General features: G+C 44.2%; 1 protein-coding gene across 18 annotated transcripts in view; it reads right to left on the bottom strand.

Annotated features, from left to right (window-relative positions):
- The window catches only part of Scm (Polycomb protein Scm), a 426,899-nt gene that overhangs the window by 226,832 nt on the left and 182,741 nt on the right, over positions 1-17,326 (bottom strand). For all 18 annotated transcript variants that reach the window (XM_070538219.1, XM_070538231.1, XM_070538222.1 and 15 more), the window contains one exon: positions 4,632-4,778. In XM_070538219.1, the coding sequence (XP_070394320.1) occupies positions 4,632-4,778 (147 nt within the window). The remainder of the gene's footprint in view (positions 1-4,631; positions 4,779-17,326) is intronic.

Genomic DNA, 17,326 nt, shown 5'->3' with positions numbered 1-17,326 from the left:
TGTGCTGTTGCTATTTTGCACCGATTCCACCACCGCGCACCACTGAAGCATGCTCGAAAGTAACGCTGACGCTGAGATAGCCACCAACAGAGGGGAACCTCCAAGTCACTTCCAAAGTGCACGGTTTCTTTGTTTGTTTTTCACATTCCTTGCTACTGACACCACGACCTTGTCGCTTGAGGGTGGGGACACCTGAACTATTTCAAAGTGCAAACGACCAGAAAGTGCGACCATATGGCATGCATCAAGCACAGAGGTTAGGTTCATTTCTATGCGCGCATAACTGGTACGGCCGCAGAAAGAAATGCTAAAGAAAGAGGCGTGGACAGAAAGAAGGGATGAACACAACATCCCCTTTCTGCACCTTGTCATCTGCTTTTCTACTGTTCCGGCTGCCGTAATGGATACATGAAAATCAAAGAATCTTTAGAATTAGTAAAATTTGTAGTATTGAGGCATTGCTAACATGACACGGAAACTGAAAAAAGATCATTATTTTGAAACCTTCAGTATTCTAAGTATGGACAGCTGGGCTAGTTGGTTGTGATTGGCATTATGAAACATCGTGCCAGTGCACAACTGAACACGGACTAGAAGAGGACTACACGAATACCGGTGTTCGTGTTGTCCTTCTCTTCTCGTCTGTGTTCAATTGTGCGCTGGAGCGATGTTTCATAATGGCAATCGCAACTAACTAGCCCAGCTGTCCACACTTAGCAATAGGCTTTCTAGTACATTCGGCCCTGTCTCCCCTCCTCTTATGTGTGCAAACCCTTCCTCGACCCTTGTCAAAAAACCAGTGTTCGTGTTGTCCTTCTCTTCTCATCCGTGTGCAATTGTGTGCGGGAACGATGTTTCATAATGCCAATCACAACCAACTAGCCTAGCTGTGCATACTTAGCGATATACTTTCTTGTACATTGGGCACTGTCTTCTCTCCTCTTATGTGTGAAAACCCTTCCTTGACCCTTGCCAAAAAACTGGCATTTGTGTTGTCCTTCTCTTCTCATCCGTGTGCAATTGTGTGCGGGAACGATGTTTCATAATGCCAATCACAACCAACTAGCCTAGCTGTCCATACTTAGCGATATACTTTCTTGTACAATGGGCACTGTCTTCCCTCCTCTTATGTGTGAAAACCCTTCCTTGACCTTTGCCAAAAAACTGGCATTTGTGTTGTCCTTCTCTTCTCATCCGTGTGCAATTGTGTGCGGGAACGATGTTTCATAATGCCAATCACAACCAACTAGCCTAGCTGTCCATACTTAGCGATATACTTTCTTGTACATTGGGCACTGTCTTCCCTCCTCTTATGTGTGAAAACCCTTCCTTGACCCTTGCCAAAAAACTGGCATTTGTGTTGTCCTTCTCTTCTCATCCGTGTGCAATTGTGTGCGGGAACGATGTTTCATAATGCCAATCACAACCAACTAGCCTAGCTGTCCATACTTAGCGATATACTTTCTTGTACATTGGGCACTGTCTTCCCTCCTCTTATGTGTGCAAACCCTTCCTTGACCCTTGCCAAAAAACTGGCATTTGTGTTGTCCTTCTCTTCTCATCCGTGTGCAATTGTGTGCGGGAACGATGTTTCATAATGCCAATCACAACCAACTAGCCTAGCTGTCCATACTTAGCGATATACTTTCTTGTACATTGGGCACTGTCTTCCCTCCTCTTATGTGTGAAAACCCTTCCTTGACCCTTGCCAAAAAACTGGCATGTGTTGTCCTTCTCTTCTCATCCGTGTGCAATTGTGTGCGGGAACGATGTTTCATAATGCCAATCACAACCAACTAGCCTAGCTGTCCATACTTAGCGATATACTTTCTTGTACATTGGGCACTGTCTTCCCTCCTCTTATGTGTGAAAACCCTTCCTTGACCCTTGCCAAAAAACTGGCATTTGTGTTGTCCTTCTCTTCTCATCCGTGTGCAATTGTGTGCGGGAACGATGTTTCATAATGCCAATCACAACCAACTAGCCTAGCTGTCCATACTTAGCGATATACTTTCTTGTACATTGGGCACTGTCTTCCCTCCTCTTATGTGTGAAAACCCTTCCTTGACCCTTGCCAAAAAACTGGCATTTGTGTTGTCCTTCTCATCCGTGTGCAATTGTGTGCCGGGAACGATGTTTCATAATGCCAATCACAACCAACTAGCCTAGCTGTCCATACTTAGCGATATACTTTCTTGTACATTGGGCACTGTCTTCCCTCCTCTTATGTGTGAAAACCCTTCCTTGACCCTTGTCAAAAAACTGGCATTTGTGTTGTCCTTCTCTTCTCAGCCGTGTGCAATTGTGTGCTGAAACGATGTTTCATAATGCCAATCACAACCAACTAGCCTAGCTGTCCATACTTAGCGATATACTTTCTAGTACATTGGGCTCTGTCTTCCCTCCTCTTATGTGTGCAAATTCTTCCTCGACCCTTGTCAACCGGTGTTCGTGTTGTCCTTCTCTTCTTGTCCGTGTTCAATTGTACACTGGAACGATGTTTCATAATGCCTTCGGTATTCTGAAGTTCGTAGTACTGAAATATTTTACCACTGAACTTTAGGCAGTCAGCAAGGGATTTCTAAAAACTTCATTAACCTGAAAAATTTTTTATGCTGAAAAGTTTGTTAATGTGGTGTTCATAGTAACGAGCTTTCACTGTGCAAGTCTGGTGTGCACTGCATTTTCTGGCGAGAAAAATGGGCAAGGGTCTACTATGTGTAGCACATTAGCGGCCGGTATCCTGAAGGCGACTTCACCGCAATACAATCATGTTATGTGGTAAAGTATATGAATGCCGTGAACACAAAGTTTTGGTTTGTGGGGTTCTCACACCCATACTCTTGGGACAAAGGAAGACCAACACAGTAGTGCAAACAATCACGAGGGCATTTATTGCACCTTTCATAGATCAATGCCTGCTAGCCGAGTTGCTATCCACAAAACATGCCAATGGGCGCGCAACAAATCTAGAAGTCCGACTCACCGCGACCGGATAGCGAGCGAATATGTTCGCCCCATGCTGGATCCCAACGCCTGGTCATTCGCATGCACGGTCACGCGAACGGTGGCGTGTTCAAAGGCCGCCACGTGAGACAGTCTCGCAGAAGCATGGATCGGCGCACGCGCGGCACGTCCGCACTGCTTGCTGTCCCGAACTAAAGAGGGAGCACCTTGTCTTGCCCACGCCCAAGTAACCCCACAGCAGCGCGGCACTCGCGCCATCTCTTGCACTGCGCTTATACCACTTCAACCGCCGCGGGCGCCAGGCCATGCGGCGAAGCCGCACTGCAGGAGCTATGCGGGAAACAAGATATCAGGGGACGCGTGAGAGTCGTGCATCCCCACAGGTTTTATATCCGACTGTATGTGCACGCATGCATTAAAATCAGGTAAATACCATAATCAGACATTGTGAGCTACCGTTACTGCATGTACCATTATTGCTTGAAAATCTTCCTAGGGCAGGTCAACATAGGCATTTTTGACAGGAGAGGGATGTGTCTCAATGCATTCACTGTACTCTCATAAGCTCCACCAGGACAGACACTGCCACTCAGAGAGTCACTAGTGATTGGGATCACGATATGGGTTAGGCCACATACATGCTGACTGATCAAGTTCAAATTATCTGGCAAACGCCCATTTTAGGATTCAAATAACAAAAAACTGGGCCCATAAAAATACACGAACACTGGCTGGGACCTTTGGTTGGAACCAAATGAACCCGAGCCAAATTTATGGAAGTCAGCTGTATTAATAATGTTACCAGTTTAAGAGCACAAACAAAGCACTAGGAAAATATTTGTGTTTTTTGCACACCCAGCACACTTTAGTGAGTACAAATGATAATGGTTTAGCAGGTGAAGTTTGACTATAAGAAATTCCATAGTGATATTGCCTGCTCCACTATGTAACTGCTCATTTTATGCCTATACTATGGCTGCGAGGATAACATTTATCAAAATTCTATGTTTGAGTAAGCACAATTGATGATTATGAAATATTTAAACAATCTAGAAAGCATTCGTATTTACAAAAGCGTTCAATTAAAACATTTGCACACATGCAAAAGTACCTGTTGTCCCGTGCATTCAGGCCACATTAAAGATACCCTGGCGGTCAAAATTAATCCGGAGTCCCTCACTACGGTGTGCCTCATAATCGAATCGGGGTTTCGGCATGTAAAACCTTAGAATTCAAATGAAGATTTGCACACTGCTACTATCTTATTTGCAATCAGCTAGCGCAAGGCAGGGTTAATTGGAGACCATTCGGAAAGGTGTTCCTCATGCAGTGGGCATAAGAAATAGGCTGGTGAGGAGGATGGTAGTGACTGTCTTTCTGCTGCGGCTTTTGCACTGCACACTGTGCAGCAGCAACTGAGCTCTGTGACACTGATACTTTTGGCATGGCAAACTGCAAAGGAACTGTGCCAAGCAAGCAACATCATCAAAACATGCGCATCACTGGCAGGACCGAAAGTACCTCTCTTGTGGCAGCACCTTGAGGGGACACAGTAAGGTACCCACTCAGCCTTTCTACTGGCCACAGCATGTGTCGCTCCAAAGTTTTCGCCAATGTACGTCCCTATTGCAGAATCACATTCACAATCAGTCAGGCCCACTCACCGTCTTGAAGTACGACTCGGAAGCAATGTCGGCCTTGTTGAGTGTCTTGAGCAGGAACATGGGCCACGAGGAGGCATTCATGCGGAAGCCCAGGGGCGGCTGCAGCATTCCCCCGACCCGTTCGCAGTGCCCAATGGGCTTCACCTCCTGTGCCATGAGAGGGGGCATCATAGGCTCAGAGTGGGTGCGAAAAACTTGTCGGAAATGACAGCAACACAAAAAAAAATTCGGAGTTCTGCCCAGAAGGCAAAGCACCCATTGCTATAACAAATTAGCAGATAGTGGTACGAAGTAAGGATAGTAGCTTTATTGGCCGTATAGACTTGTAAACATTCGCTTAGTAACTAAATTAACAATGATAGAATGTGTAAGCGTGATTCAACGAGGAGGTAGAAAGAAAGACACACAGAGAGTCTTTGTGTGTCTGCTTCTTCCTACGTTCTTGTTCAGTCGCGCTTATACATTCTATCATGGATTCAAACCAACTAGCCCGTCAACGCGTTTTAGCTAAATTAACCAAAACAACTAGCCCGTCAACGCGTTTTACCTAATTAACCAGCACGGTGTCATGTGCGCACAGGTAAACATGAATACATCTCACTGGATGAGTGCGGAAACTTGCAGTGAGAATTCTGGAGTTAGGATTCGCAGCAGCAGCCGTGAGCCAATTGACCTCTATGAATCTGTCACTTCAACCTGAATGAAACCCCGAAAGCACAGCGCATAGGAAGCTACTAGCACTACGTGCACTCTGCAAACATCGCAGATCGCTTTGAAGATGAGGCCCGTGCGGGCGCGCACTATGGCCACATCACAGATCGCTTTCAAGACACATGAGCGCCAGCAACGCGCCCCTACGGCGTACGCCAAAGGCACCCACTACGGCGCCTGCGGTTCACGTGGCCAATGCCGTAGTAGACGCCGTGGTTATCTCCACTCTGTGCGAAGCGGCGGGCGAGGAGGACATCGAGACACCCTAGCAGCCGCCGGAGAAGAATTCCCTTCCTTCCTCATCTGACCTTCCTGCCTCGCGCACCACAAGAGAGGGCCCGCATCCGGGCCACGTTCCTCGTTCACGCATGTGAGATTGAACTGTGTTTGCCAGCTCACCCTCACATGCTTTCACTCATTTACGGAACCTCACATCGACGGCAGAAACGCGCCTCGAGTGTCCATATAATCGCTATCGCAATAAAACAGACCAACAAGTCAGCGGGGCAGGCACTTGGCACGCATCAAACACATGCTTTTCAAACAAGTGAAGCCATTCTGCACACAGGTTCTCATGGCTGATGCTCTTGCTTCTTTTCAGCCCCCCTACATGACGATGGATACTTGAATCACAAGCAAGATGCTAGGCAATGCAGATCGAACGAAAGTGGCACATACTCATGCCCGAAGCAAGTCAGTGCTAAGGGTAGAACAACACACAATAAGCATCAATGCTTGCTATGTAGCACTTGGTAAGTTGCTCTAGCAATTCGTCTCAATTTTCCTTTTCTTTTTGTGCGTAGTAATTTGTATCTGCTATAAGGCATTGCCAACTCACCCAAGTAACACTGCACTCCGCTCTGCTGGACTTGAGACAATTGTGATACACTGACCCAATCTGTCAAGAACATGCACTAAACACTATTGCAGAGGTAACAATCCTGGATAATTTGACATGCCCACATCTCACGAGTGGTCCAGGAGGACTGACTCGTCCCAATTCAGAATTTTACTTATTTATTTACACAATACTGCAGGCCAGTAATTTGGCCCTAGCAGGAGGGGCTACAAAAGACACATACAATGTAACGAAGATCAACAACAACAAAAATCAATAGAACACAAAGACCGTAAAAATGTTCAACCATCAAAGTTTACAATATCAGACTCGAGCACCTTCATAAACTCGGCGGATTCAAAAATCTGTCGGGGGCAAGAATTTCATTCAGACACTGCTCGGGGGAAAAAAATGTGTTCAAGCGAAAATTGGTGATAAAGAGTATTCATGGCTGTGTCTAGTTATTCTGGTAGTAAAACGTTTTATGCAATTGGGAAGTATTAATTTAGTTTTCCCTGCAAGGCAATTGTGAAGAAATCCAAGACTAATTTTCCGGCGAGCCTCGAGAGTCGGTACATTGTACTTCTGCATTAATAAGGATGGCGAATCGTGCCTTCTGTATCTATCAAAAATACATCTTATTGCCTTTTTTTGGACTCTTTCGAGTTGCATAACACCATTCTTATAATGGGGATCCCAAACTTCAGCAGCATACTCTAGTTTTGACCGAATACATGTATTGTAAGCTAACATCTTGGTACTAACTGGAGCGTGTTTAAGTTTTCTTTTAAGGAACCACAGCTTCCGCAAGGCTGATGAAGAAATGTCCAATATATGCTCTGACCAAGCAATCTTATTTGTTAGGGTCACGCCTAAGAACTTATATTGGGAAACTTCTAATACAGGCTGGTTATGGAGCTGATAAGAAAAATAACTAGGACATTTTTTTCTTTGTGACACATAAAAGTACAGTTTTCTCAGAATTCAGCACCATACCCCAATGCATACACCAATCATTGATTGCCAAAAGAGTTTTTTGCGACAAGAAATTATCATTTGTGGGTGAAATTTTCTTAAAAAAAGCACAATCATCAGCAAACATATTTATGGATACATCATGAGGCACTACGTTCACCAAATCATTGACGTAAAGAAGAATCAGTAGCAGACTTCAAACACTCCCCCGTGGAACGCCCGAGGTAACAGACAGCGCACGAGATGGACAATGATCAATTTCCACAAACTGCCTTCTATCGGCTAGGTATGAGGAAATCCAGTGAATAATGTACAAAGGTAACCCTATACACTCTAATTTATACAATAATTTTCCATGAGGCACTGTATCGAAGGCTTTCGATAAGTCTAAAAACAGAATGTCAATTTGGCCGGGCTGGTCAAGTACACTCAATATCTCGTGTACCGTCGAAATAAGCTGTGTGGTTGTAGACAGAACCTTTCGAATATCGTGCTGATGGGGAGACAAAATATTGTTTTTAGAAATGAATTCCTGAATGAAACTCATGACTGTGTGTTCCGAAAGCTTGCAACAACTACTAGTAACAGAAACAGGACGGTAATTGTTAGGAAGTAGCCGGTCACCGGCTTTATGGACAGACGCCACACGGGCTATACGCCAGTCAGCTGGTTCGACACCAGAAGTTATTGAAAAGTTAAACATTATGGTAAAAAAATTTGAGATTGTCGAGCGTAACACCTTAAAATGCATTTGACAGTCCATCAGGGCCAGTGGATTTCTGTTATCTAGCTTCAAGAGCATGGCACGAACCCCCTCACTAGTTATATCCAGCTCATTTTCTAATACAGGAGAAACATTCAGCAGGTTGTATTCGTCACATGCTGAAAAAACAGATTGAAAGTACTGATTAAACGTCTCTGCAATAGAAGTTAGGTCATTCAGAATTTTATCAACAACTTTGAGTTCCTTAATCTCCTTTTTACTTTGACTGAGGTAGTGCCAGAACTTTCTAGGATCAGTTTTAATAAGGTCGGCAATAGTGTTGATAAAAACTTTCTTGCTTGTTTTACTTTACGTTGCAGATCATGCTTTAGCTCCATAAATTGCGATCTGCTTTAGCTCCATAAATTGTGGAGTGAATGTTTCGTGCTTCTTTCTCAGGCCTTAATTTTTCTTTTAGTTTGTATTATCTCCCGACTAATCCAGGGATTATTACAGTGCTTTTGAAGTCTTTTTGACGATATGAAATGTTGAATGCAGAACTTACCTGCAGAATAAAACTGTTGCCAACAAACATTGTTGGTGCTAACAACACGATGCTCTTCTAAATAATCGATTACTGCTATGTCATCGGCTCTATTATAGTCTTTTACTGTGGCTGGAGGAATTTTTTTCCTTTTGCATCTCCATATATCTAGTCCAAAAAAAATATGGTCAGAAATTCCAGGTTCAACCTGTACTGTTCCCGAGCTAAATTTTTTCAGAATAAATAGGAGATCTAGAATTGCATTTCCACGGGTGTAAGCTCTAAAAACCTGATCAAGACTAAAAGTAAGCATTAGATCAATTAGAGTGGCAGCCACTACAGAATATCCATACTGCATGTCCCAATTCTGGCCACAATACAATAACACCTTGATGTAACATAATTCAAGAGAACGCAAGCAATTGTTTGTTTTTTAAACTCATTGTTAAAGTGAAAGCCTGAAAAATTTATCTTATTACAGTCACCGACTAATTTTCTTCACATGAAAGGGCTGCAAAAATGTCCAAATAATTGACCTGTCTGAAGAAATCAAGTTCGACTAAGAAATTATATATATATTTTTTAAACTCCAGCGCAGCAGGAAATGTTTTTGCAGACTTTTGCTCAATGCTTCAGTCTACTAGAAATTCGGGGCAGTAGAGTCCATGGAGGCAACTCGTGTCAACTTCCTAACAATACTTTAAAGCATAAATGTCACATGTGACTTTGAATGCGTAACACCAGCAGTTTCCACTCAGTTCTGAAAATTCATTTCAGTTCCATTCCTTTTTTACACCCTTTACCCTTTCAGGGTCAATGACATAAATATGCGGCGCTACGAACGAAGTCCAAAATGGTCGATGTCATATATTCACGGCGCCGCCTGTATGTTAAAAAAGCGCGCCAATTTCCAAACAATTTTTTTTTTTTTTGTCATCTGCTGCCACTATATGGGAATACAGGTAATTTCCTCCCCACATCTCCCTCTCTTAGTTTACGTTGTATGGTTTGTTTTAGCGCTAGTTTGCTCCCACGCGTCTATATAGTACCACTCAAGCATTGGCACGCGCGGGCGGATGGCAGTTTGGGCTTTGTTCCGCAGGCAGTTTATGCTTCTTGCACTTGCAAAACTGATGATTATCTCGTTACTAATTGCTCAAAGGGCGATTGCTTATTTCTCGCTCGTTTAGTGCTCACGGGGGTGCACATGGCAACGATACCGCCATGCATACGTTTCCACTGCTTTTTTTTCTCTTTTTTTTTTTATGCAGAAGGTTTACTGGCTGCGAACTTGTGATTTCGCCGTGGCCATGCTCCGCGGACGCACATAACATCACACCGCGTTTCTAGTCACACCGCGTTCCTCATCCTTGCGTTCGCCTCCGCTCGCTTCGCCAGCTGCATCGCATGCCTGATACATGTCGGAGGATTGAAAAGGAGAGCTCGCGTGCACTGCAACCACAGTTGACGCGGCAGTATGGACGGCAACAATTCTGATAAGCAGGAGGAGGCCTGGAATTGACATCGGAACGAGATGAAGAGGAAACGAATCACCCAGGAAACAGACGAACAGCGCGCCGCAACATAGCTAGACAGCCAGACTAACCTGGACCTGCAATCAAGATGAGCCAAAGCTAACCATGCTATGCCTTAGCTTTTGCTACGTATATCCTGGCATAGCCGAGCTAAACCACTGCCAATTTTTTTTTTTTTTTTGAGACTCGCGAAAACTAATTGCCTCTGGTTGGCTACCCCCTGCGCAGGGTAGCCAACCGGAACTACCTCTGGTTAACCTCCCTGCCTTTCTCTGCATTATTTTCTCTCTCTCTCTAAGCGGAAGTTTGTCACACGTTTTACTTTTTTTACGGGCACACAACCGCACAGTTTTCTTGATAGCGCACACCTATGCACTTCAATTATGCTATGGATGTACATATTAGTGTAAGAGCAGGAACATTTGAGTCTTGCAAAATATTCTTGTGTGCACATTTTCAAAGCCTTGAACTATAACAATGTATCAAATTTTCAATTCTCATGAGTTTATTTCCTTTTTTACTGTTATTATTAATGAATGAACAGTACATATATACCAACGCAAAATAGTTTTTTTCTTACTTGACAGTCACCCTAGAAAAATTGTGGTAAACTTTTTTCAAAATAAGTCCCTAAGAAGAATTGGAATCTGCGATAAGAACAATCGACCCTCGGCAGTCGCATAAGGCGAAAAAAATGGACCCTCAAAGGGTTAACAGGCACAGGGAAACACACTTCCCGCCATTTTCACCCGGCTGCAGAGTTCAAGGAAAGCATGGGTCTTCTGCCCATTACCACAAAGGCCCACTGCGAACTTGCACCCGAGCCTTGGCAGTTGGACCCACAGTACGCATACTTAGACGAGCCCAGTAGAATTTCTGCATACTTTTTTTTTTTCTGAAGGAAGGAATGCACCAGTGGCAAGCTTCTTGCAACAACATGCCGAGCCACGTCATTCTGGCAAAGTGTTTGTGTCGACCACGCAAGCAGACCATCGCCGCCCACTGCTATCAACTCAATGCCAAGGGTGCTGCTAGGCCTAACCAACTTTGAAGCGATGCCGTAGCATACGACACTTCAAAAACAACTGCGAGCGATCGCAAAATGCACTGTTCTGAGAACACTGTTACTCATTGCGTCAATTGATGATTTGAAAAAATGCTGTTGCGCACGTGCGAACACGGTTAGAACATGGTAAAGTCCCTTGATAATTTGAACGTACTGCCACTCTTTGAGCTCTTCTGCTGCCGTGCGACCTCCTTGCCTCCTCCTCGCCTCTTGCGCATCCTCTCCGCATGAACCGGTTTTGCGCCCATTTTTCTGCATGACGATTGGTCTGTCTGCCATTGCCCTTGGAAACACGCGGATCTCGCATTTTGCTTGCGTTTTTCTTTTTCATTGGCACCATTTTTCTCTTTAGCTTTGCTGGCTCAGCACAGCAACCGTTGCACGCTGCGTTTCCTACGATGCTGCACTAGCGCTATGCACTGATGTAGCGCATATAACTGCAGTAACAAGCTTGAAAATGGTTATCCAGTTTTAATGTGCAAGCATTCTTTGCCGAGTACCCAGACTCGTCACACGAAAAGTGCAATGTCTTGCATTTGCACAAAAATGCGTGATTTGCAAAGACATTTAATCGTTGTAGTAGTGTAAATGTAGATGATTGGTAGCATCATACGTAATAAGGAACAACTGAAACTAAAAAAATACAGAGAATACCCTTGGGATAAATAGGGCTCCTTAGAAAGCGCATGGATAATCTTATAGTAGGGGTGGGCCAAATGAAATTTGGGGTTGGGTCAACTTCAATTTTGGTGTTGGGTCATCTTCAAGTTTGGAGGTGGGCCTATTGAAATTTGGGGGTAGGTCAACTTAAAATGGGGGGTGGGTCAACTTAAAATGTGGGGTGGGCCAGCTGAAATTTGGGGGTTAGCCAAATTAAATTTGGGGGGTGGGCAAACCTAAATTTGCGGGTGGGCCAAATCTAAATTTGGACATGGGCCAAATTAAATTTGGGGGTAGGCCATCTTGAAATTTGTACGTGGGCCAAATAAAATTTGGGGGTGGGCCAACTTGAAATTCACAGGTCGGCCAACTTAAATTTGTGGATGAGCCAACTTAAATTTGGGGGTCGTCCAGGCTAATTTTAGGGGTGGGCCACCCAAATTTACGCGTGGGTCAACTTATATTTGGTGTTATGCTTCGACAAAATTATACAACTCCAGCAGAGTTTCTGCATTCTTTTCACGGTACCACAAGGAAAGCATGATGGCATGTGCAACAAGTAGTCGCTACAAAAAACTGGCCAAAATATATTTGTTGCGACAAAGAACAGCGTTGTGCACGAGGTGGCGCGTCTTTGGCATTACTCGTATCAAAGCATCCCCCTAATGCTGCATTTATTTCATTCTTCCAGCCTGCTCATCAGTGTTTTTGCTGCGACAATTAGTATGTTGCTTAAAAATGGGGATGTCCTCAGTATACTGAATATTTTGCTGGGACTCCATTACCTCGCATGTCATCAACTGTTATTCAGTCAGAAATGCAGCACTACAGTTTCTGCTTTCAGCTGTAAAGATTTTTATATGCGAACATACAGCCTGGGATCCGTTGCCTATTTTACTCAAGATCGAAATAGCGACTTGTAGAGAAGCTTTTTTTCAAGCTTACTTTGATGTGTGCATCAGTAACTTAGATACAATGAATGCAGGCCCAGAAAAAAATTAATGGCAAGTACGTATAACTGTGGTGTTACGGGTGATGAGCGCTAGCTAGTCCACATGTTGCATTTCTTCAGTTCTTGAATATGCTTTGAAATGGGTTGCCACACACACACGAGTCTGTGACGATTATTATTTAGTTTTCTGACGGATACATGCAATGTGCAGGGTGGATTCGCATGATTGTGCACACTTGCTCGCACTGAAATTGCACAACCATCCTATTCAGTTTAGAGACCATAGGGCAAAAGCTACTTTCCCAATGAGAAGACAAACACATGGACGGACGATGCACTTACGACTAATTCAGGGTGTATACCAAGTTGACATTTCCAAATTCCCTGCATTTTCCAGGTTTTCCCTCAGCGCCTTTGCATAATTCCCCGAGTGACGCAGAACTATGTTTTATGTCAAGATGGGCTGAAATCATACTGCCATATGCTGTCACTCTCTAGCAAGCATATGAAACAAATTTAAAAAAGAAAGACTTAATCCAATTTGAATACTAAGGAGTAGTGTTTATGTTACTCAAAAAGAGAATAGAAGGAAGGGGATGGGAAAATGCACAGCAAATAAAATGTCTTCCAAAAAAATGCAAATAAGGAAGGGGATGGGAAAATGCACAGCAAATAAAATGTCTTCCAAAAAAATGCAAATCGAGTCGGACAATCTCAAATATGAATAAAAAGGCGATACATACAGAAGCAAATATTTTCTAATACAAGCCATTTCTATCAACTGATAGCACACTTAGTGGCATGAGGCCCGAACTTTGTCACAGTTGGGATTCTCTCTCAACAGCTCGTAAGTCAACCTCAACTGTCCTGACATACTCTCAGCCTGCGCCCGACACCACAGTGTTGTGCATCACAGCTTTAAAGAGTTTATAATGGTATGGATGAGGGGCACCTGCATCTCGGCATCAGCCCACACTTTGTTTTTGGAGCTCAAGCTCCTTCAAAACGACGGAAGCACGCTTCCTTTCCCATTCATTCCTCAATGAATAGGTCCTTTCTGTTCTTGTCTTCCTTCCACCACTCGTTCGCCCCACGGATCATTTCAAGCATTTTCTTGGCCAGTTGCACAGTTCACGTCCGATTTTTTAAGCTCCCTAGGGGCTGTGAAAACATCAAAAAAATCGGCCAGTTGGAAAAAATAAATGCATGTTATTTACTGCCATTAAGGGCTCTAACCGCCACAGGCACATTCGAAAACGCTCTGAAGGCCTGTCGGTACAGGTATTAGGCATATTGGTGCTTATACTGTGACACGAAATACGGGGTGCATGCGTGTATAATTAAGGAATACATACTATGTCCCGTGGCAATAGCCCCTTTTCACGCTTGTTATGCTTGACTGCAATACTTTTGCCTATGCTTCACCAAGTAACATTTCTGTACAGAGGCAAAGCTGACTTTCGGGAACTGGCATTATGCAACGCACCGTGCTTTCCAAGCTTCTAAGCCAATCGCGAGAACCACAGCGGCAGAGTCTATGCAATTGCTGACAACAGCGAATTCTTTCAATAAAAAACACAGCACCCCACGGCACGAAGCTTCATAGCGAACGTCGAAGCAGCTAGGCCTAGTGTTGCCGCAGTGGTGGCTGCTGCCAGTGGATCTGCATGCGATTGCTGGTTTGAGGCGGTGAGGTAATCAAAATGGCAGCGGTGAATCGAAATGGCTGCGGTGGTGACTGATTAATGCCATTTCGCCCCTGCGGTCACAGCAAAACGTCCAGAAAATCGGACGGCAAAGAGTTTCTGCCTCCGAAATTTCAGACGTTCTGATACATTGACTTTATGGGTATGTGGTGGTGCCACGAAGCCATCCAAATTATCGGGAATCCAGAATGTCGGTCATTGAGAATACATTGGCAACTCCTCCAGCTGGCGACAAGATGTCAAAGAAGATTAATTACAATTCCTGTCTGTTACTCGAGCCAGCATTACCGCGACTTTCGACCCTTTCAATAAAATGACAGCTAATTTTCCCTGATAGAGGCAGAAAATCCCCGAGTTTTTACTGAGTTTTTCCAGACTACTCAAAATCCCTGAGAATTTCCGGTTTTCCCAGTTTTCCTGGTTGGTAGACACCCTGTAATTCATTATAAGTAGGCATGCTTAATATAACAGCTGCGGTGCACATGCACACCTAGGCAAGACAAAAAAAAAGCCAAACAGAAGGATGTGCCACAAGCAAAATTAGATCAGATGCACAAAGCAGAGCATCCTATCATGTGGCAGAAAAAATGTCTGAAGTACAGAACTCGTCACAAAGCTTCTTTTACATCAGTATGCCCCATTAATACAGCATGCCCCATAATGGTGCTTCCACCATTTTTCACATTTTTTGCCCCACTGGGGTGCGCATCTAGCCTAAAATCATGCATCTCCATCAAATGCTGCGGCCCATCCGCGGAAGCCAAGGAGAAAGAGCATGCCGTGTGCAGCACGCGCAGCTGGTGCATGAGGAGAATCGAGGAGGAAAGTGCTGTGGGGAGGAGAGTGTCGCTACTTTCAAATTATCAAGGGGCTTTAGAAGACGGCTGTCACGAGCGCCCTCTACATGGTGATGATGATGATGTTGGGGGTTTTTTGGCACAAGGGCCAGGGATGGCCAAAGAGCACCAAGCAATGGTATGAGAAAGTCAATGACATGGTGAATCACAAGTGTTAGATGTAACGCGGCTGTATAGAAGCCTAAAATATTTGCTGTAAGGCACCTAAAATATACAAGTATTAAAATAACATTAAGAGTGAGTAATGTGAGTGATGACTATAAAAGACATTCCAGGAAAAAATAATAGGAGAAAATGCGTCCCTTCCAATGGCCCTAGCCTCACTGAAACCCTTCAGCACAAGAGCCTGGAGGAAACTGGAACACGATAGCATTCAAAGATCCCTGACTGCTTCTCACACTTCCTGGCAACTGAAGCGTATGTAGCCGTAATGTTTACCTGGAAACGCGTGCCGCGAACACTATTCACGAAGGCGAGCTTTGTGGTGGAACCACAGCTTCTTGCGTGGGCCACGATGCGGCAGAGGCAAGCACCAGCTGGAGTTTATGCAAGGAACCGGGCATGCCGCTCCGTTGCCCCCAATACACCCATCGTGCTGGTGCGCGCAAAATGACGGACGCCATAGCCAATCTGTGTGTGAAGGAGTTTCTTTGAGTTTTCTTCAACAGAATTACGTTTTCTCATATAGTCAAATTACAATCCGAGTGCTATCATGTCTGTAGGTTGTGTGCAAGTCGTAGTCTATGATTTTTCTACGTATTTTAGCTGCAGAAATTCATTTACTTCAGTCAATTCCTTGCATCATATGGAAGGCCTAGGTATGCGGTTTGTAAATGTTTTTGCCGATGCAGCGTCCGACCCCAGATTTTCTGCGGCACGAGCTTTTTAACGCTTTCACATTAAAACAGTATGTTCGCACCAATAGCCTCTAGATAAGAGCGGCAGCTATGAATCTCTCAGGCTAATAACATGTAGCACAACATCATTAAAAATGTTAAGCACTACTTTCATCTAACAGAAAGGTTCTGGGCCAAGAAATAATGTCGGACGTAAGGGAATATGGAGTTTGTATGCGAGAAGAAAGTGCTTCTTTCCGTTTTGCTCCCACTTCCCTGCACTCCAGTAAGACGTAGAGTACGGTCAGCCTCAGTGTCAGTCAAAAGGTATGAATGGGTACCATATGTAGGCCCTGTTCTGAGGTGGTGAAAGGGATCATCAGGTCATTGTGACTTTGTTGACGATGGCCAACTCCCTAAAAGTGGCTTAATTACATAGAACTTTTTCAATGTTTGCGCATTCCAGAAGTTTAACTGTGTTGCCAATAGCTCCTTAGTTTTATGCGTAGGAATGGCCTCAAGACTGTGGCAGGAATGGCTATGGATGGATGACTCTATTTTGCTGCTATGGAAGTTGCCATTTTATCTACAATCTGACTACCCTCTATACAGCTGCATCCAAGCACCCAACATATTATGACCGGCTCGCTGTATGCATACATATTGCAGAGCAATGAATAGAGGTCGTTGATTACAGGGTTTTTATGTTTTTGTAGCTTTAATGGCACTTAAGGAACCGGTGAATATGATGGCCTTTGGGAGCTTTGCTTTCGTAATGTGTTTAGTAGCCAAAAGTATCGTATTTCTCCTGTTTTAGAACCGGAACGGACATGATGGCTTCTTTCCATGTCGATGGAAGGTATGCAGCAGCCCATAATGCATTGTAAAGTGCAAGTAGTGTCATTTGAGTATCATTGTGAAGGTGCTAATTCATGCCGTACATGATTCTGTCAGGTCCAAGTGCAAAGCTAAGACAAACAGTGAGGGAAGTTCACAGCTCAGCAATACTAAAAGGAAGGTTAAAGGTACGTTATGTCTACATCTGTGGTTGATTGCCTTGTATTTTGCCATTTCTTTGTGTTTTAGCAATGCTCTGGAATAGCGGATGAACTGGATATGCGCTCAAAGTGTTCGCCAAGAGCATAGGCCTGGTCTTCCAATGTATTCCCTTGGTCATCAACTAGGGGTAATGGCTGGGTTTGCTGGCCATTAAGTCTTTTCCGACCAGTTCAAACTTTTGCCTCCTGCATGTAAAAGTGTATGCCCAAGAGAAACCTCTCCCAGCTTGCCCTCTTTGCCTGTCTCTGCGTCC

Source organism: Dermacentor albipictus, chromosome 5, assembly GCF_038994185.2.
Source record: "Dermacentor albipictus isolate Rhodes 1998 colony chromosome 5, USDA_Dalb.pri_finalv2, whole genome shotgun sequence".
In the NCBI taxonomy this organism is placed as follows: Eukaryota; Metazoa; Arthropoda; class Arachnida; order Ixodida; family Ixodidae; genus Dermacentor; species Dermacentor albipictus.
The sequence above is the reverse complement of the archived record's forward strand: the minus strand, read 5'-3'. Positions and strand labels throughout refer to the sequence as shown.